The 22,343-nt window shown below is 39.9% G+C and overlaps 1 protein-coding gene across 1 annotated transcript in view; it reads left to right on the forward strand.

Moving 5' to 3' along the window:
* Positions 1 to 22,343, forward strand: part of LOC114645958 (spondin-1) — a 509,623-nt gene that overhangs the window by 125,504 nt on the left and 361,776 nt on the right. Inside the window, exons 4-5 of the mRNA XM_028793897.2 lie at positions 4,799 to 4,872; positions 5,169 to 5,291. Of these exons, the coding sequence (XP_028649730.1) occupies positions 4,799 to 4,872; positions 5,169 to 5,291 (197 nt within the window). The remainder of the gene's footprint in view (positions 1 to 4,798; positions 4,873 to 5,168; positions 5,292 to 22,343) is intronic.

The raw sequence follows: 22,343 nt of genomic DNA on the forward strand, positions 1-22,343 counted from the left end.
CAGATCACTGTACAGCCTAAGGTCATGTAGTGTAAGCTAATCTAAATAGATAAGATTTAAAATGAGATTTGAAAATAGGTAGGGCATCTGTGTAACAAATGTTTTGTGGTAGTGAGTTCCAGAGACAAGGAGCACTACGACTAAGTGCCCTGGAGCCCATGGTGATCAGACATGCAGGAGGGGTGATGAGAAGATCAGAAGTAGAGGACTTAAGAGAGCGGTTAGGAGTATAAACATGTATGAGGTCAGGAAGGTATAATGGTGCAAGATTATGAAGTGCTTTGAAGGTGAGTAGAAGAATTTTAAAATCAATGTGAAGTTTTACTGGAAGTCAATTAAGCTGTGTAAGAGATGAGGTAACGTGTTGCATGGAAGATCTCTGAGTTTTAATATGAGCAGCTCAATTCTAAACAAGCTGAAGTTTATGGAGAAGCTTATGTGGGAGACCAAAGAGAACAGAATTACAATAATCAATGTGGGAAGTGACCGATGCATGAGTAAGGATGGCAGTGCTATTTAGTGTCAGGGATGGTCGCAGGCATAGAACGCTACAGAGATGATATGGCAAAGTACTATCAAAGATAACCTCCAACCTCTTAACCTGAGGGGAGGGATAGATTGAGGTACCATCAATATTAGGTGAAAACGTCTTATGGTTATTGAGTTGGAAGAAATTAGAAGAAAACCAAGATTTTACCTCAAATAGAGGTAATGAGAGGCTATGGTATGGTATGATATGGTGTGTTGTGGTATGTTCAAGGGCGAGGAGTTCCAGTGAACTAACAATATCAGTCCCTGGATGAAAAAAAAAAACAAAAATATTACATACAGAAGAGAACTCAAGTACTTACATAGTACTTCTAACTCATCCAATAAACTCTTGGTACTATAACTAAGGCCTGTCACCTTAGGAAATTTAGGTACACCTTAAATTCTTAACTTATTTTTTATTTTGTACATCCTTTGTAGCTTAGGGGTGGTACTGTTTATTGTTTTAAAGTAAAGAGTATTTATGAGTGATGTAATGTTTATTTTCCATTTCTCTAAATTAAATATATTTTTCCTAGTCTAAAGATATAAATATAGAAACAGAAGTTAATATGTTTGGTGATGAGCGGCCCACACACGCTAAGGTCAGTGCTCCTAGCTCATATCTCCAAGGATCTTGGTTGCATTGTAAGTTATTCTTGGCTTTTGCATGAGGAGGCTTGTTCTTGGCTTGTGTATCTGCTTCGTTTTTCTAAAGGTTCTCCTCTTTCAGCTCTTATTCCGAAGACAATCAGGATAGCTTTCCTGACAATTCTAAATTAACTCAATATCATATTTGTGTGAATTCACCCTGTAATGGATTGACATCTTATTGAATTTTCATCTCCATCTTGCACATGTTGCTGCTGGGATAGGCTCTAGCTACCCTATTGGGGATAACATTAACAAGTGATTTAAACAAAAATCAAAAAATTGCCTTTAGAAATCTCAGAAAGTAAAAAAAAAAGTTTCTGTGTTAAACTGTTGTGAAATTTTGAATTACTCAGAGTAACATAGAGAACAAATAAACATGAAGTTTGGTTAAATATGAGATTTCAGTTAATGATAATGTACAAGGAAAATCAACTGGCAGTCTGATTATGATGTTACAAAAGAAAAGCTGAAATGAGAACAGACCATTCGGCCAAGCATACTTAGTTCATGGGCATAAGGGACACCCCACAAATCCCACAAAGCCAGCCACAAATGTGTACATACATTTTTGAAAAAAGGAAACATTATTTGCAATTTTAGGCTAAAGATAACAGTGAGAAAAGGGTATATTGCCTCCTATAACATTATAAATTACTGAGTTTGGGAGTAGATATTGTAACAGAATGCAGAGGGCAATTGACAGGCAGGACTGAAAGACGATGGTCTGCGAGTTTTTCACACCCAAGACGGTTCAAGAGGAGTGTCTAGGAACTGTCTGGGCAGGGTGGATGTTTGAGTGATAGCAGTTTACATCCTTTAAATCAGGAGGATTCGAGAAAGAAGGTGTTTTAGGAAATGAATAAATCAGAGCCCTATACAGGCTTTGCAGTGTTGCTGTGTGCAGTTGTTCAATAAGCAAGTTTATTACTTGAGTAATCCTGTGACAATGGTACTGAGAGGGCATCAATTCACAGCAGTCAGGAGGAGTACAGAAGGGCTGACGGGAAGTCGGCGTATAGTTTAATAGAAGTTTTTGTTTAGCTTTAGAGGGAAGCAAAACAGTCCATGCAAAGCTGTAGTGGTGTTCAACAGATAGTTGTTCAGTTATATATATGTTGCTGTTAGGGAAAATATACTTGAAACTGCCTGCCTGTTCAACTAGGACATCCTGACGTCACTTTAACCAGCTCATTTAAATTAAAAGATGAGGCCATATATAACATTCATCCATTATCCAACCCGCTATATCCTAACTACAGGTTCACGGGAGCCAATCCCAGCCAACACCGGGCGCAAGGCAGGAAACAAACCCCGCAGGGCACACACTCACACACACACCAAGCATATACTAGGGACAATTTAGAATCGCCAATGCACCTAACCTGCATGTCTTTGGACTGTGGGAGGAAACCCACACAGACACAGGGAGAACATGCAAACTCCACGCAGGGAGGACCCGGGAAGCGAACCTAGGTCTCCTAACTGCGAGGCAGCAGCACCACCGTGCTGCCCCTCATAGTTTATGTGTAAGAAGTCTTATTTCTTTGAACCAGATATTTACACAATTACTATTTTGGGGTCTTTTGATGGTTCTTAATAGCATGGGGATTTTTAAGGAATGTATTATTTATCTGTCCGCTTATTGGGGTAATTGAAATGCTTTCTAGTTGTTTTATATAAATGATCCTAAATGATGGAAGGAACTGCTCTGTTAAGACAAACCAGTCTTGCTATGAGGAGCCTTGCTATCCGCATGGCGAGGCTTCATCAGTTGGTGTAATAAAAGAACATCCATTTTGGATTTTATTTTTAATAATGATTCAAGGCTCTTATTTGTCTACTAAGTATTTTACGCAACAGTAAGGAAAAGATGTTGCAAAAAGGGAACATAACAAAGCTGCCTTGGTCACCCTGTATAATATGAAAGAGTGTACAATAATACAGCATGTAATTGTTTGTGGAGATATCTTTCCAGATGCAAGTTCAAAACAGAACTGAGAACAACTGGGCTGGTTCCCAGGTGATATAGTCAATTGGGAGGAAGGGTCTAGGAGAGCAGATAATGGAATTGATGTCAGCGGTGGAGTGGCTGCCAGTCTTCTGCTCTGTAGAGGGAGGAAAAAGGAATGCATTAGACCACCGTGCCAACCCTTTGTTTGGCAATAAATTACCAACACCAGAGCCCTTAAGCTGTCTCCCATGTGCACGTACCTGACAATGTGCATAACTGAAGTGGCTTTCTTGGTAATGCTGCTTTGTTTTTTTTTCCGGCATGTCAATGTATAATACAATGGAGCTGAAAAATGTAGCATTTTTATGTTAATGCCACATCAGAAGTTTCCCCTGAAATGCGACAAGTTGTCGAGACACAGCATGGTCTCCGAAAACCCATTTATTCGAATAGTTTCTGACTTCAGAGGAGGGGCAGGTAGGATGAGAACATATGCTTTTCTTATGGAGTGGAGCCCAACCTCCACTATTTGGGGGCTACAGATTGTGCACTACGCCAGTGATTTAATAATGAAAATATTATGAAGATGAGACTTCCAAGCTATAACTGTCTGCCACACTACATGATAACAGTTTCCTCTCTGCGGTTCTCGTCCTGAAAAGACCTTTAATAAAACTTGCTTGAAATTTTCCTTAAACATTGTTTTACTTTTGTACATACATTTTCAAGTGAAAGAATAGACTTTATAGTAAGCTGGCATTTACTTCATGACCATGTTTACTTGTTGGAAACACTTCTAACTTCATACTTTGTTCGAAAATATTAAAATCCTCTCTCTTTTATTTTACTTCATTCCTCTCAGAATAAGTTCTAGTCAGTTTTCCCTGGATTATCTTTTTTTCCTTTCTTGTATATATCTCTGGTTAAATACAGATCTTCTCATGGAACATTTTCAGAAGTATGCTTAATAACCTTCCTGGATTTTTGTGCCTTGTTAATCTAATGTACTGTAATTACTGTAGTTGAACATCTTCTTAATTGCTTCTGTACCCTGTCAGGTTGCAAACAGAGTCAGATATGAATCCTACGTTTTATCACAAGGAGTACATTCAAGTTTCATATATCCCTTACTTTGTAAAAAAATGGTACAGTTAATCACTTTAGGTTTCATCCTCCACATACCTTACACACAGTCAGTAATAGCTTATCACTTAAATATGAGTGTCTGGGCTGCATGGCAGCTAGTGCTGCAGTGTTTCACTTCATCTTTTCCAAGTTTGATACTCATTTTTGAAATGTGTTTTTGAAATCTTCATGCTGTGCTGCTATTTCAGATCTTCTTTTTTATCTGTAGTTCAAAGTAGCCACATTAGGCTCAATTACAAGAGTCTGTTAAATGTGTAAGCGAGTGTGCAGGAGTGCCCTATGACTGGCTGGCATCCAGGATACAGACCTGCCTAGTGTTGCCAGAGAAAATGCTCTTTTGCAGCATGACCTCAAATTGGAATAAGCAGCTATTAGAAATGGCAGATCAGTTGTTACTGAGCCAATTTTATGTTTCACGGTTACTGAAAAGCCTGCTCAGTGAAACCACTCAATTTTCATTTCCATTAAATAAAAAATAAAGTTGATTTAATTCAAATTCTCTTCTGTGTTTCTTTTTAGAGCAAGTATTGTGCAAAAAAGGATAATTTATTTCCAGGATGAAGGTTCCCTCACAAAGAAACTATGTGAAAAGGGTACGTTTCTGTCTGCCTTTAATTTACTGATTTTTTAGAATCATTTTTTAGGTTAATGATATCTAAAATAAAGTAGATTTCTGTTTTTCAGGCTATTTGGACAGTGACGATTAAGACCAGTTGGTCTGATGTGCTAACCTAATGGTCAACAAATACGTCATGAAGCTTGTTTGCATGGCTGTCACTTTAATTAAATTTTGATTGTTTGGGCTTGTGTGTTCTTTTTACAGACGGGTTATTGTTATTGCTATTTATCTATATATATAAATATATATTTTTTATGTTATCAATTTTAGAATCATCACTGGAAGGTTCTACTGAAAAACCAATACTTGATTGCTGTGCCTGTGGAACAGCTAAATACAGGTTGACATTTTATGGAAACTGGTCAGAGAAAGTTCATCCCAAGGATTACCCCAGTAAGATTTGAATTCTTAATTGTTTTTTTTTTTGTTCTTTGCAGACCTTAAATAATTCATAATAATGGATGGATTATTAATAATTATAATAATAATAATACATGTTATTTATATAGCACCTTTCCCATAAACAGAGTCACACAAAGAACAGCTGGGTATATGTAACATTGGATACAGCTGTTTTCTGCATAGAACACTAAAAGAGATAAATGCAGGATATAGAAAGCATTAAATAGACTAAAAGACAATAAACCAGAGTATAATACTAAATTCAATGCTAAAAGAGCAAATCGCATAATTTGTGATATAACACACACACACATGTTATCCTGATCATCTGGACTGAGAGGCAAACTAAAAGAAGGGGCAGAATGTCCGGTTAAGCTAAAAGCCTTCCTGAACAGATGAGTTTTAAGTTGTTTTTTTAAAGAATGAACGCATCTAATTAATTTCAGTTGGTCATTCCAAAGTCTGGGTGCTATATAGCTGAAGGCTCTGCCACCCATAAAATGCAGGTTACTGTCAGGCACAACACGATTGCCATAATCAAAGGACCTTAGTGGGTAAACAGGAACATAATGATGGAGAAAGTCATTGATGCAGTTTGGTATGAGGCCATTAAAAGCATTTAGATTTATAATAGAATTTTATATTCAATCCTGTAAGACACAGGAAGCCAGTGAAGGCGAAGTAGGATGGGTGTGATGTGCTTGCTGTTTCTGGTTTGTGTAAGAACTCTTGAAGCAGAGTTTTGAATCAACTGGAGCTGTGACATAAGATTTGAAGGGGCATCTGCCAGAGAGAGTTACAATAATTGATGGAGGATGTGATAAAAGCTTTAACAAGTCTCAGAATTAGAAAAGGAGAGGAATGAGCGAACACAGGATATATTACGGAGGTGGAAGTAAGAAAGTTTCTTAATGGGGTTAAAGTGGGTGGAATAAGAAAGGAAAGAATAAAAAATGACACTAAGATACTTTGCATTAGAAGAAAGTCTGATGAAATCACCATCAAGAGTGATTGAAAAGGAGCTCTTAAGTTTTGCTGCAATTTAATTTTAAAGAGTTCTGCTCCATCCAGGTTTTAATTTCACTGAGGCAAGTTTTGAGCTGAGAAAGCACTGATGAAGTTTCACTTTTAACATTGAAGTAAAGTTAAATATTATCTGCATAAAAATGATAACCCAGTCCAAAGCTATGAATGATATGGCTAAGGGAAAGCATATAAATACAGAAGAGCAGAGGGCCGAGGACAGAGCACTGAGGAACCCCTTGTGTGTCTGGCATTGAGCTGGATCTGCTGTTGCCAAGACTAACAAACTCTTGCCTATCAGTCATATAGGACCTAAAGCACTGGATGGCAATGCCCAGCATGTTCTCCACTCATATTTTACAGTGTCAAATGCTGCACTAAGATCTAACAGAATTAATACGCTGGTTTGTTCAGAGTCTGCTGCCATAAGCAAATCATTAGTTACCTGAAGCAGAGCAGTTTCACAGAGGAGCCAGTGACCAAAAATAATTTTTAATTTGTAGCTGTGTGGTAAGAATCAGCTGCTACTCTGCCATGTTTTTCTGTACCTTTTTGTTCTTTTTATTTGTTTCTTCTTTTAGTCTTAACTATTTAGCTAAATTGAACTGTTGCATAAGTTTTCAATCCACAAAATAACTTAATGACAAATAAACGGCATTCTTCCATTTTTCTTACAATTCAACATTTTTTTAACATTATGACACTATATGGCCGGGGTACTCAATAGGCGGACTCCGGTCCGCATCCGGACCCAAATACGGTTAAATCTGGATCGACGCCAAAACAAACATGCAAATTTAATCATAATCCAAATGAGTTCTCAATGAAGTGCGCAATTGTGATTCCGTGCGATATATCTTTGAGGTTTCTACTCGGTTTGGTTGCTTCATCTATGTCCAATCACAGCAGTTGTAACAGTATCGTTCCCACTACTCCCCGCCTCCCCCCCAATACTCGCTCGCTCGCTCATTCACGGCAGCCAGATTTATGTACCGGTCACGTGCTCTGGGTCAGGCCGGTGAACAGGCAGTCTCATCACTCGCAGGCAGTGCAAATTTCGATAACTGAATTTTTTTTTGCTGACTGAAAGTGAAGATGGCTGGCTCAAGACTGTACATTGATAAGAAAAGAAAAGTTGATTTTGAAAACCGCGAATTTAAGAGTGCGTGGACAGAAAAATATGTGTTCGTGCTCTCCGTGGGAAGCAGAAAACCAATGTGTTTAATCTGCAACGAGACGGTAGCAATAATCAAAAGTGGTAATGTGAAACGCCATTATGAAACCAAGCATGCACATTTCGAACAAAATTACCCTCAGAACTCAGAGGTAAGGACCATAAAAATAAACCAGCTGAAATCATCATATGAAGCTACAAGCAGTGTAATAGTTAGATCAGCCACACAACAGAAGCGGGCAACAGAAGCCTCACTTAGAGTAGCATGGGTCCTGGGAAAAAACAAGAAACCCTTCTCTGATGCTGAAGTAGTCAAAGAGTGTATGAGTGAAGTGGTGACTGCTCTGTTTGAAGGGACTCAAAAGGATGAAATAATCCAGAAAATAAACCAAATACCCTGTTCTGATTCCACTGCTGCAAGACGAGCTGAAATACTCGCTGATGATTTGCTTGAACAACTTAGTTCTGCTATAAAAAAAGCCAAATTCATTTCATTGGCTGTGGATGAATCCACAGATATCACGGACAATGCACAACTCATGGTCTTTGTCAGATTTTTTGATGAAGAAAAGGGAGAATTTCATGAAGATGTTTTGGGTCTCACAAACCTCCATGGACACACAAGGGGGGATGATATCTATGAAGCAGTGACACAGATGCTTAGAGACAGAGCGATAGACCTGAAGCATGTTGTTTCCATTGCTACTGATGGCGCACCATGTATGATTGGGAAAGAGAGGGGATTAGTGTCACGCTTGAGAACTCACCACCCTGACCTCATGGCATACCACTGCATAATTCACCAGATGGTTTTGTGTGCCAGCCTTGGAGAAAGGTACTCAGAAGTCATGACAACAGTCATGAAACTAGTCAATTATCTGAGAGCATCCTCTGCTTTGCAACATTTCTAATAGAGGTGAATGCAACATTTGATGATTTGCTCCTTCACAACAATGTCCGGTGGCTTAGTAAAGGCAAGGTACTGGAGCGTTTTTGGGCACTGCGTAAAGAGCTGGAGACATTTCTGTTGGATCAGAAGAGTGCAAAAGCCAAACTGTTTGTGGATTTCATGAAGAATAACGAGAAAATGGAAATTGTTGCTTTTCTAACGGACATTACTTCCCATCTTAATGACCTTAATATGAAGCTCCAAGGCAAAAACAGCACAGTGTGTGACCTCATGTTAGCTGTCCGTGCTTTCCAGGGGAAGCTGGAGGTGTTCAAATGTGACTTACAGCAGGACCTGCTTCACTTCCCAAGACTTTTGGATCAGACTGCAGGAAAACATCACCATCACAATTATGCTGAATTCCTGGACAAGCTGATTAAAAATTTCCAAACTCGCTTTGAAGATTTCCCTTTGGGAAAACAAGTCTTGCTGTGCATCGAAAATCCATTTCTTGTCAAAAATATTGCAGAATTCTCAAATGAAGCCACAAATGTCTTCCAATGGGCCAGTGCTGCTTCTCTGCAAACAGAGTTAATTGAGCTACAAGAAAACCTAGCACTGCAGGAATCTCACTGTGACCTTGTCACCTTCTGGACAAAGATGGTTACTGCGGCAGGTGTTCCTCTCCTGCAGAAGATGGCCCTTCAAATTCTTACAATGTTTCCCTCAACGTACTGCTGTGAATCTGCCTTTTCCACTATGAACATTGTGAAAAACACATACCGCAACACCCTCACCAATGAACATTTACATCAGTGCCTCCGCCTTGCCCTCACACCTTTTATGCCCAAGTTCAAACAACTGGTGGCACAAAGAAGGTGTCACCTTTCACACTAAAAGGCCTACCATGTCATTTTTTGTGTATAGTTCTAAAGTTTGGGGATTGCCTTTTTTTGGAGTTCTCTATTTGGAATTTGACCGTCACTTTTCCGGACCTCAGACTGAATGGAAATTTAGTAAGTGGACCTTTCAAATTTATAGTTGAGTAGCCCTGCTATATGGTGTCCATATAACAGCACAACAGCCATATTCCATTTAGGGGGAGGCCTGGTTCTTGCTTAAGCTTGTCAACTTCTGATCCGAAGAACAAGAATTCTCTTCTACTTTTGCACACCTTTATTGGCCTTTCTGAACGATTCTTTTTGTACTCTGATTCATTGCTGTGCTCATTTGTGTTCTCCTGAGCATGCAGGGACTGATGAGTGACATGCAATACATCCTTGTGGGCTCTATAGTAAACCTTCAGCTGTGAGGTTACTAGCAGAGTCTGTTAGGGTCTGTTTGTATCTTTTGCTGTTTTTTTAGAGTCTCCTTGCAACTACTTTAGTCTAAGTGACACAGCAACATTCTGTGCAACAAGAATTTATTTTCAATTGTGTGCCATTAAATCTATACAGCAGGAAGAATAATTTTTTAAATACAGAATTACATTTTTGCCATTCATATTTTCATCTATCCATCCATTATCCAACCTGCTTAATCCATTTTACGGTCCAGGGCACCAAAGCGCAAGGTAGGAGGTAATTATGTGTGGGGCAACAGTCCATCACAGGGCTACATTTATTCTTTGCTAGTTTATAGTTGTCATTTACACAGACCCTGAGAGAGTGTGCAGATAAACCACAGACAGTGAATAAGTCAGGGGTTGAATCCAGGAGCTGCTGTGCCCGTCTGTTCAATTTTTACTTCTTTAAATATTGATTTAATTTAATTACAATCAAACATGCTAGTTATTGTTGTATGGAAATGTGGGGTGAATGTATTGTTTGATTTTCTGGTTTGCTGACCTGCCATCAGTCTGAAGAGCTTTGCCTTATTTCACCTATGGTACTTTAACATTTTTTCTTTGGCTGTTTAGCGAGAGCTGTGTGTTTCTAAAGAAATGGAATCAATTTGCCTGGAGAAAGTCTTTTGATTTTCTTCATTTTCTAATTCAAATATAAACACTGTGATAATCCATAATATGATACACAGAGAGGTTTTTTAAGGTGATTGATAATTTTCAAAGTCAATGATGTTACTCAGGGATGTTCAGTATATTAACAAAGAACAAAAATCCATCAATTTTTCTAGCTTTAACTTTGTTAGCTTGTACATGTTATGATTAGTTTAATCATTATTATTTAATTTTTTGAAACTTAATTTTTATTTGGCTCATTTGCTCCCATTATGTAATGTTTTCCAAAACACTTTATAAACTGCTCAAAAAATTAAAGGAACACTTTTTAATCAGAGTATAGCATCAAATCAATGAAACTTCTGGGCTATTGATCTGGTCAATTAAGTAGCAGAGGGGGTTGTTAATCAGTTTCAGATGCTTTGGTGTTAATGAAATTAACAACAGGGGCACTAGAGGGGCAACAATGAGACAACCCCCAAAACAGGAATGGTTTAACAGGTGGAGACCACTGACATTTTTCCCTCCTCATCTTTTCTGACTGCTTTTTCACTAGTTTTGCAATTGGCCACAGTCAGTGTCACTACTGGTAGCATGAGGCGATAGCTGGACCCCACAGAGGTTGCACAATCTCCAGGATAGCACATCAATATGTGAATGTCTCTGAACAAACAATCAGAAACAGACTTCATGAGGGTGGCTGGGCCCTGTGCTCACTGCCCGGCACCGTGGAGCTCGACTGGCATTTGCCATAGAATACCAGAATTGGCAGGTCCACCACTGGCATCCTGTGCTTTTCACAGATGAGAGCAGGTTCACCCTGAGCACATGTGACAGACGTGAAAGAGTCTGGAGAAGCCGTGGAGAACATTATGCTGCCTGTAACATCGTTCAGCATGACCGTTTTGGTGGCAGGTCAGTAGTGGTCTGTGCAGGCATATCCATGTTGGGACGCACAGACCTCTACAGGCTAGACAACGGCACCTTGACTGCCATTAGGTATCAGGATGAAATCCTTGGACCCATTGTCAGACCCTATGCTGGTGCAGTGGGTTCTGGGTTCCTCCTGGTGCACGACAATGCCCAGCCTCATGTGGCGAGAGTATGCAGACAGCTCCTTGAAGATGAAGGAATTGATACCATTGACTGGCCCCCACGCTCACCTGACCTAAATCCAAGAGGACACCTCTGGGACATTATGTTTTGGTCCATCCGACATCACCAGGTTGCACCTCAGACTGTCCAGGAGCTCAGTGATGCCCTGGTCGAGATCTGGGAGGAGATCCCCCTGGACACCATCTGTTGTCTCATTAGGAGCATGCACCACCCCACTCCCCCCGAAGTTGTCAGGCATGCATACAAGCAAGTGGGGGCAAGACAAACTACCGAGTACGATTTTGAGTCACTGCAATGAAATTTTGGCAATATGGACTAGTCTGCCACATTATTTTTCATTTTGATTTTCGAGGTGTCTTTGAATTCAGCCCTCTGTAGGTTGATAATTTTCATTTCCATCAAATGATGTGGCATCATTTCATTCCTAACACATTACCCAGTCCATATCAATATAGATATCCAGCACGATTTTTTTTCCCATTGAGATCTGATGTGTGTTCCTTTAATTTTTTTGAGCAGTTTATATGTATACATACATATACACACACACACACACACACATCGTCAAGTCATAACATAAAAACCACGTGCTTAATATTGTGTAGGGCACCCCCATGCTGCCTAAACAGATCTAACCTGTCAAGTCATGGACTTCACAAGGCTTTTGAAGGTGCCCTGTGGTATTTGGCACCAAGACGTTGGTGGGAGGAGCTTTCATGGAACTGACTCATCAGTCACATCGCACAGATACAATACATTTTATTTTTTGTTTAGCCCAAAATCACACAAGAAGTGCCTCAATGGGCTTTAACAGGCCCTGCCTCTTGCCAGCCCCTAGCCTTGACTCTCTAAGAAACAAAGACAAAGAAAAACTCCCCAAAAAAAAAAACCCTAGTAGGGAAAAAAAAATGGACGAAACCTTGGGAAAGGCAGTTGAAAGAGGGACCCCTTTCCAGGTAGTTTGGGCGTGCAGTGGGTGTGAAAGAGAAGGGGGTCAATACAATATAATAAACAGAACAAAACACAAGTAATCCTCAATACAGTATTACAGTAAAATAAAAATATTACAGGAACAGAGCAGAATTTAACAGTAGATGATATCACAAATGTTTGATTGAATTGAAGGCTGGGAAATTTGGAGGCCAAGTCAACGTCTTGAACTCTTTGTCATGTTCCTGAATCCATTCCTGAAAAAGTTTTGCAGGGAGGCAGCGCACTTTTCTCTGCTAAAAGATGCCACTGCCATCAGAGAAAACTGTTGTCATGAAGGTATGTACGTGATCTGCAACAATTTTTAGGTAGGTGGTATGTGTCAAAGTAAAGCCCACATGAATGCCAGGACCCAGTGATTCCCAGCAGAACTTTACCAAGACCATCACACTGCCATCGCCAACTTTCCTTCTTTCCACAGTGCATCCTGCTGTCATCTTTTCCCCAGGTAAACGATGCGCACACACCTGGCTGTCCACATGGTCTAAAATAAAACGTAATTCATCAGACCAGGCCACCTTCTTCCATTACTCCATGGTCCAGTTTTAATGCTTATTGTAGGCGCTTTTGATGGTCATCAAGTGTCAGTATGGGCACTCTGACCGGTCTGTGGCTACACAGCCCCATATTCAATAAACTGTGATACACTGTGTGTTTCTCTCATGAATAGCATTACATTTGTCAGCAATCTGTGCTACAGTAGTTCTTCTGTGAGTTTGGATCAGATTGGCTAAAATTTGCTCCCCACACGCTTCAGTGAGCCTTGGGTGCCCATGACCCTGTTCAGGGGTTTTCTTTCCTTGGGCCACTTTTGGTAGGTACTAGCCACTGCATTTTGGGAACACTCCACTAAACCTGCTGTTTTAGAGATGCTCTGACCCAGTTGTCTAGCCATCACAATTTTGCCCTTGTCAAAGTTGGTCAGATCCTTAGACTTGCCCATTTTTAGCCTGTCCCCTCGATCTTTTCATATCCTAGTTTATATACTGTAGGTTATAACCTCTCTGAAGCTTTCTGTGCTGTATGTGAGGAGCCACAAATGTTATAATAAAATATGTAAGTCCCATTTGTGTGGGGTAAAGGTGTTGATTAATATCCTCTTCCTTCTGCTTCTTCCCCCAAAAACAAGACCATTTAAGAAACTAGTCATTCACTTTGAGTATATCAAACATACTTGAGATTTACAATTAAATTATCTAAACTTGTAGCATAGCCTGTGCGGTGGGTTGGCACCCTGCCCAGGATTGTTTCCTGTCTTGTGCCCTGTGTTGGCTGGGATTGGCTCCAGCAGACCCCCGTGACCCTGTGTTCGGATTCAGCGGGTTGGAAAATGGATGGATGGATGTAGCATAGCCTGTTCACATTAGTTCCCGTACCTAGTTTGTTTCCACAATTTAAAAATATGAAATTTTGAATTATTTTTTGAAATCCTTAACATGATTGGTAAGATTGGTTAATTCTTAACGTGATAGGTAACAAATTTGCATGTGAGAATTCATATTCATTTTAAAGGTCTGTACCCTGCTGATCTGAAACATTAGATTCCTGAGTCCTTTTAGTACCATGCATCTTTGCCAGATATAATTAGCTAATTGCAAATAAATGCCAGAGATTGTAGCAGCTGCTTTTTTGGCTCACTTTAGTACTCAGTTTTAATAATCTGCTTTCAGATGTGCACCTTTAGTATTCTGTTGTGTGTGATAGGGGTAAACTTGTGTGTGCCCTGAATCAAGAAACACCAAAAGTCTTCAGTATTTAAAAATGTGGTTTTATTCAATCTTAAAAAATAGGGGTGAATATAGAGAGATAAAATATTTAATTAGCAACGCATACAATAGAAAGTCCTACCTCACCACTGGACCCAGCTATATAACTCTTGCTCTTTCTGCCTGCAGCGGCTCTCCCACTTCTCAAATTCCAAAAACAGTGTTAAGGCACATACAGTATATTATAATGTGCTACTCCACTTGTATACTTGCTGTCATTTTGCTCTCTGCTCCTTGTAATAACAACTCCCCTAAGGCTTTACCCAGCAAATGTTCCAGCACCTTTGCTATCTGTTTCATTGGGTAAGGTGGCCCAGTTTAGCAGATAACAGGATCACAGCCCTGCCAGAAACTGATTCTCTCCTTCTCTCACCAGTCCCGAATGACCTCATGCTCATTCATTTTCACACAAAATAAACATCTTTGTGCCACAAGGTGTGCCTACCCAAACAGCAAAATGCAGGGACCTACCAGTCACTAGTGTTTGTACATGTTATTTAAATTATTGCCTTTCTATGCCATGGCTGTGTTGTTCTACACCTAGTAAACATTTACAAGGCAAGAAGACCTCTACAAGGTGCAGTGAATTCTACATATGTTTAACATATATATTTTGTACTTTTCTGACAGTTTTTGGGACCTGCACAGACTTTCTGTTGACCTTAATAGTTACAAAAACACTCATGATATCAATCAAGTTCAAAGTAAAGTTTGACACATGTCATAGGTGGTTGTTGAGTATCGTCTGATAATCCTGCTGTGTTTATGACATGTTTTTTAGGTGAGACACTTTTATGCCATAAATATTAAGAGCTGCTTGTTTTTTGTGGAAGAAAAGGTGGAGTGGTGGCTCTGAGGCTAGGGATCTTCACTGGCAAGTGGTAGGTTGCCGGTTCGAATCCCGTAAATGCCAAAAGGGATTCTGCTCTGTTGGGCCCTTAAGCAAGGCCCTTAACCTGCAATTGCTGAGCACTTTGAGTAGTGAGAAAAATGCTATATAAATGCAAAGAATTATTATTATTAAGAAAGAGATAAAAGATATCTTACCATATTTCATCTTTGTTTAAATCACTCTGCTTGCTTGTTCTGCACATCCCATATCCCTAACACAGGTTAGGTTAATTGGTGCCTTTCTGTTGCACTGGTACTCAAGTTGTGAACCGTGTTGAGTTATGTTCCCAAAGTTGCTGGGATAGGTGATCCTTTAATAAATGTATTTGGATCAGAAAATGAAGGAATAAATGTTTCCTGCATTAAGTATTTACAAAGGACAATCCATCCATCTCTCTATTATTTCATGTGTAATTTATGCACCATGGAGGTGCAAATCTCTGTTGACATTATCAGTCATAAGGCAGGAACCAACACTGGATGGGGTGTGAGTCCTATTGCCAAGGGCACCAAGTTTAAAGTAGTGTGTGTACTAGAAACTACCACCCCTCCACTCTCATAGTTTTCAGCTCACTTAAGTTCAAGGAGGTGGAAGGTTCAAGGTTAGCTACAGGAATTCCTAAAGCGTTTTCAGACTCAATACATTCCTAAATAAAAGGTGTCATAGTTATGTGAGTTTTTGTTTAAAAATCTTTCTTTATTGTTTATGTAAAAGAATAAGGCATGTTTTCAAAGATGGCAATCATATTCCCATCAAAGGGAATTTGAAATATGGCAAGGTTTTTAAGAGCCGTAATTGCATTTTAATCAATGGTTGTCCTAGTGTGGGTGAAAACTCCTCGCCGTGTGTTATTGAATTGCTAGATGCAAAAATCAATACTTTACAAAAATCTTTAATAGGTAGCACAGAAAGAAAAAGTGAATGAAAAGACCATTATGGCACTGAAATTAATTTTTTGTCTCCCCTCAGGCTTATAGACAGAAATAGTTTAGTCAAATTATTTATGTCCTTTTTACGAGATACAACAAGAGGGGCAGATACCCTGCTATAGCAGTGATAGCAAAAGGGCTACTATGATGTGAACTGCACAGCTTGCCCATACTCGTACGTAAACTGAACATGAGTTGTGATACTCTCCCTTTCCAGACAAATATGACCTTTTAGTATTAATGAATGCTTAGCATTTAAATGTGTTCAGCACACCTAATACAAGTCAACTACATGATAGTAAACATGTGGTCAGGAAAACAAGTGCAGTATGTATTTTAGTCGTGTTAAATGTGTAATCTGCTTATTAGCAAAGTTTGTTTAATGATTGGATTTTTATTTATTAAACAATGACCAGTCCAAATCTCTGTTCACTTCACATCCACATTGACCTTCAAATCAGTTGACAAAATTATGGTAATTTTGGGTTAAAAGTTATTTAATTTTTCATCAATTTCAGTTTCTAGTTGCTACTCAAGAATGAAAAATGAATCAAACATGTTTCTGTACTATTATTTGCGCTTATCTTCTTCTTAAGTTGATGCCATCCATTATTATTTTACATTAGTAGTATGGCACATCTTTCTGAGATAAATATATTTTGCAGTAAATAATTTTTGCATACAGATAACAGCAAATGATTTATTTTGTAAGTACATTATTACTTTATATTCAATAAAAATTAGTTGTTTGTGCCTCCTAACAAAAACTGCTATTCCAAGGGTACTGTTTATACTGTAGACTATAGCTCAGGATTTTGTGCTGCTATTACATCAAAACTGATCACCAAACTACTACATTTCAGACTTAGTGCTTCTTTCTGCAACTGGATTTTAGACTTGCTAATTGGCAGATGGGCGGCACGGTGGCGCAGTGGGTAGTGCTGCTGCCTCGCAGTCAGGAAACCTGGGTTCGCTTCCCGGGTGCTCCCTGCGTGGAGTTTGCATGTTCTCCCCGTGTCTGCGTGGGTTTTCTCCGGGAACTACAGTTTCCTCCCACAGTCCAAAGACATGCAGGTTAAGTGCATTGTACCTAGTGTGTGCGTGTGTGTGCGTGTGTGTGGGTGTGTGTGTGTATGTGTGTGTGTGGGCTGGCGCCCTGCCCGGGGTTTGTTTCCTGCCTTGTGCCCTGTGTTGGCTGGGATTGGCTCCAGTTGACCCCCATGACCCTGTAGTTAGGATATAGCGGGTTGGATAATGGACGGATAATTGGCAGATACCAACATACAGTATTCTTCCTGACAGCATCACTTCCTCCACATTGAATCTCAACAATGGTAGCCCACAGGGTAGTGAGCTGAGCTCATTGTTGTACTCCTGGATGTACAGGGTCAGCCAAAACGAAGTACCACATTTCAAACATCTATTCTATAAACAAGCTACAAGATAAAATAAATTTCATTACGACACAAGATAAAATAGATAATTTTCTCGGTGTTTTAAAAATGGTGTCTTCAAGGTGGTGGCCATCATTAGCGATACACTCTTCAAGATGATTTCTGAATGACTCGTTCGGCCATTTCAAAGGGGATAGCGGCGATTTCGTTGCGAATTGTGTCCTTGAGGGCTTCAAGGTTTTGAGATCAGTGTGTGTATACCTTCGACTTGAGATGGCCCCACAAGAAGAAATCATATGGAACAAGGTCAGACAAATGTGAAGGCCACCTGATATCTCCATGCAGGGAGATTCCCCGGAAACATCTCCTGCAAAACTTGCGTGGATCTCTGCGCTGTATGAGCTGTTGCTTTATTCTGTTGAAACCAGGCATCCACCACATCAATTTCTTCCAGGTGGGGCCACAAAAAGTTCTTTAGCATTTCAATGTAACATTCTGAAGTGACAGTGACTGTGAAAAAAGTAAGGGCCTACAATACCAAATTCTGCAATGGCACACCAAACTGTAACACACTCATTGTGCAGTGGTCTCTAATGAAGTTCACGACAGTTGGTTTCAGCCCAGTAGTGAAACTTTTGCTAATTTACACAACCATTCAAATAGAAATGTGTCGCTGCACATAACAATGGTATCTCAATGAAAGGTTTGCAGAATGTTCGCGCACAACTCTCTACAGCTCTATCAGTGAGTTCCTGCACTAACATCATTTCTATGGATAGAAATTAAAGTCCCCATGCAAAATCCTCCTCAAAGAAATGTTGGAAATGCCTAAAGAAGATGCATGTTTGCAGTCTGAACATCTAGGAGACTGCAAAATTGATGCCTTTAGAGCTTGGATGTTTTCAGGCGTTCAATGTTCAATGTTTAACCTGTCTGTCTAAATTTATCTACCTGCCGAAGAATTGTTTTCTGATTTGGGATGTCACTGTTAGGAGGAATACTGAGTGCATAGTGACAATGGATTTGTTGTTTTTGACAAACACTTCAACGGCAAAAGCATGGTGCCCACCAGACCAAGGCATGTTGCTGACTGAAAATTACAAGGGATCACCTATCAAAGGACCCCCCCCCCCCCCCCCCCCACTCGGCTGCCTCTACCTTGCGCAATGACCTTGAGAAATGTCAGTCAGTCAGTCATTATCCAACCCGCTATATCCTAACACAGGGAGGACTGCTGGAGCCAATTCCAGCCAACACAGGGCGCAAGGCAGAAACAAATCCCTGGGCAGGGCACACATACACACCAAGCACACACTAGGGACAATTTAGGATCGCCAGTGCGGCTAACCTGCATGTCTTTGGACTGTGGGAGGAAACCGGAGCACCCGGAGGAAACCTACGCAGACACAGTGAGAACATGCAAACTCCACACAGGGAGGACCCGGGAAGCAAATCCAGGTCTCCTTACTGCGAGGCAGCAGTGCTACCACTGCGCCACCGTGCCGCCTCCCTTGAGAAATGTGGTATTTCATTTTGGCTCACCCTGTAAATATCACCACTATCATAGGCCCAACTATCAACACAGATAAGATGAAAAACAGGAAAAAGAGATTTGCCTTCTGTCACAGTGGGCCCCCTACAACTAACTTTCCTTTAATGTCAGCAAAATCAAGGAGGTGATCATAGATTTCAGGAAGCAAATATACTCCGCAGAGAAGGTCAGCCATCACCACCAAAGACTTCTCAGTTATTTTCAGGAATACTCAGATGCCTCCACCTATGCTCACCAACAACTTCTGTAGGTGTATAGAGCAGTCCATTATCCCAGAATGCATTACTTCCTGGTATGTAATCCATTCAGTTCAGGAACACAAAGCACTACAGAGAGTTGTTGAAGTAAATCTAACTTTTTCAGACATATATATAAAACATGGATTGCCATAGAAAAGCAAAAGTATTTCTTCCTTCTCCATTCCACTGGAAGATACAGGATCATTGACACTTGTAGCACGAGATTCAGAGGTCACAAAGTTACATAACAGCCTGTCATATTGAAAACTGCATGTGTGTAGCTGATGTCGATTGTCTATTTACTATGTGTTGAGTTATTTAACGTATGAATTTTTAGAATTGTGGACCTGTGAGCTAACACTACTGTGTCACCCCTTTACAAATCAATCCAAATAAATTCTTGCTATAGATAAAGATCAATAATTTTTTACATTTATTTTTTCTGGGAATACTTTTATCCCCCATATTTGAGTGCATACAATGCATCCGGAAAGTATTCACAGCGCATCACTTTTTCCACATTTTGTTATGTTACAGCCTTATTCCAAACTGGATTAAATTCATTTTTTCCCTCAGAATTCTACACACAACACCCCATAATGACAACGTGAAAAAAGTTTACTTGAGGTTTTTGCAAATTTATTAAAAATAAAAAAAACTGAGAAATCACATATACATAAGTACTCACTGCCTTTGCTCAATACTTTTTTTTTTTTGTTGAAGTTGTCATTGTGGGGTGTTGTGTGTAGAATTCTGAGGAAAAAAATTAATTAAATGTGTGACTGAGACCTGGCTGTGACAGCTGTCAACCTACTGATTGCTAGGGTTTACTCAGCTAATGTGGCTAGGTGGGTAGGTGGGTGTCCCTGTCCTCCCTCACTGCTCCATGTTTTTTTCTTCTGAAGTCCACTGGTAGATAAGTAACATTCTTTGGTCTTATGGGTTTACAGATAGCTTCTCCTAGAACCTCCAAAAAACCCAAGGTCTGTGTTGTAGACCATTCCTGCACCCATTACTATTTGTAGAATTCAGTTTCCCATATATAAAAAGGCAGAAAATCAATGGAATGGATTTACAGCATGCCTGACATATACATCTTAATATCTGTGTGATTTGTTTCCTCTGAAATTCCTCTTTTAGGTTTTGAAAATGTCATTGTCCTCAGTGAGATAATTTTTAAAGTCTTCTTTTAAAGTGCAAAGAAACAATGAAAAAGTCCCCAAGCAATGCCCTGGAGCTGAAGAGCAATTATTAGATGGATTCAGCTCATAAATTGAGGGGAATCAGTGTAAGCCCAGAAGGAAAGAGAAAAATAGTCTCTGAAGCACTGACTTGTTTTTGTTTCATTTATTAATGCAATCCATTAAAAAAACAAAGTATCTGCTATGTGACACTGATAGTGACCTTTCATCTATGCTTTTGAATCTGAAAATGTTAGAAAGGATTATTTTGCTACTTGTCAAAATGTTTAATGCAAAGTGCACACACAGTTAGATCAGATCAAGTCTTTTGTTCAGCTCTCTCCTCATCTGTTTGGTATGTCAGAGGTGTATGTGGGGTGTATGACTTGCACTTCGTTCTTTACACCTTTGAACCTGGGTGTTTATTTCATCTTTCTATTTTCAACAGACATGTATGAGTCCCATTATCTATCTATCTATCTATCTATCTATCTATCTATCTATCTATCTATCTATCTATCTATCTATCTATCTATCTATCTATCTATCTATCTATCTATCTATCTATCTATCTATCTATCTATCTATCTATCTATCTATCTATCTATCAACTGCTTTATAAATGATAATATAGCTTCTCCATGTATTTTACAATTTAAGTACAGTGCTGTTTAAGTGATTGGCCTAGGATCACAGGCAGGCCTGAGGTGGGGATTGAACTGCTATCTCACAAACTGCTACAAACTGGAGTGCACAGCTCAGGAACATAAAGCACTGCAGAGGGTGGTGAAGATGGAACAGATCATTACCGGCACCCAACTGCCTTCTGTGTAGGACATTTATAACATTTGCTGCCTTAATAGGGCAATTGGCATAACTGAAGGGATCTGCTATTTTGCACAGTCAATTTTCTCACTCCCCCTTCTAGCAAACGCAAGTCATGAGGATATTAAATAGCAAGTGTGAAAGGGTACAGCCCGGACACAGACAGGAGGACACGTTCTTAAGCATCACCACACATTTATTCTACAACTATTATATACAATGTCCTATGTGCACCGCCACCAAACACCCCCCACAGTCTCTCACTCTTCAGGCTTCTCTTCTAAGCCTCTTCCTCTCTTTCTCTCACACACTCGTGCCTCTCTTCGCCCACCTCCTTCTCCGACCTCGTCCGCCTCCTCACCCGACTCCAGCCTTGATTGTCGGGAGGCGGACCCTTTTATAGGCAGCTGAATGCCGACCGCACCCATCCACCTGTGACACAAGTCATAAAAAACAAATACTGTAATATAAGGAACCAGTAACGGCGCACAGTACAATAACGTGCAGTGAATACACTTGACTTAAGCATTCATAGTTTTCATCCTCTTTCTCTGTACATTGCTCTGAGGTTGATGCGCTTGCTGCTTCCTGATCAGTTCTTCTTTTCTCCACCCTAGCAGCCCACTTCTTCTCTTCTTTCGTCGGCATCTTTTCGTGTTAAAACTGATTAAGTCAGTGTTTGTGTTGCAATTACATAGTACATTTTTCCTAAATTTTTCACTTAAGCTGGCACTTAAGTCTTCAATCTGCCTTAAGAATGATTTAAGATATGAAGAGGTAGGGGAAGTGGCGGCAAAGATGGTAGGGAATGAGAATGGCACCCGCATGCATGTGCTGCATGGACACCCTGCTGGCTGCTTCCAAGAGTTGATTCTACAATAAAATAAAATAAAAATAAACAGAGGAATAACCTTGGAGGTCAATCATCACCTGAAAGCAGATAGTAGACATCACATACAGTAGTATATGTGTACCAAATTTCAGGTCAATAGTTCAAATGGTTTGCGAGCTACAGGTGATTTAAAATCCTGGACAGACAAACAGAGAGCCACGGTAGTGCATTATATAAGAAGATGATATATACACAACACTCCAAAAGTCTGGACATGCTCAGAA

The sequence above is a fragment of the Erpetoichthys calabaricus genome, chromosome 2 (genome assembly GCF_900747795.2).
Source record: "Erpetoichthys calabaricus chromosome 2, fErpCal1.3, whole genome shotgun sequence".
In the NCBI taxonomy this organism is placed as follows: domain Eukaryota; kingdom Metazoa; phylum Chordata; class Cladistia; order Polypteriformes; family Polypteridae; genus Erpetoichthys; species Erpetoichthys calabaricus.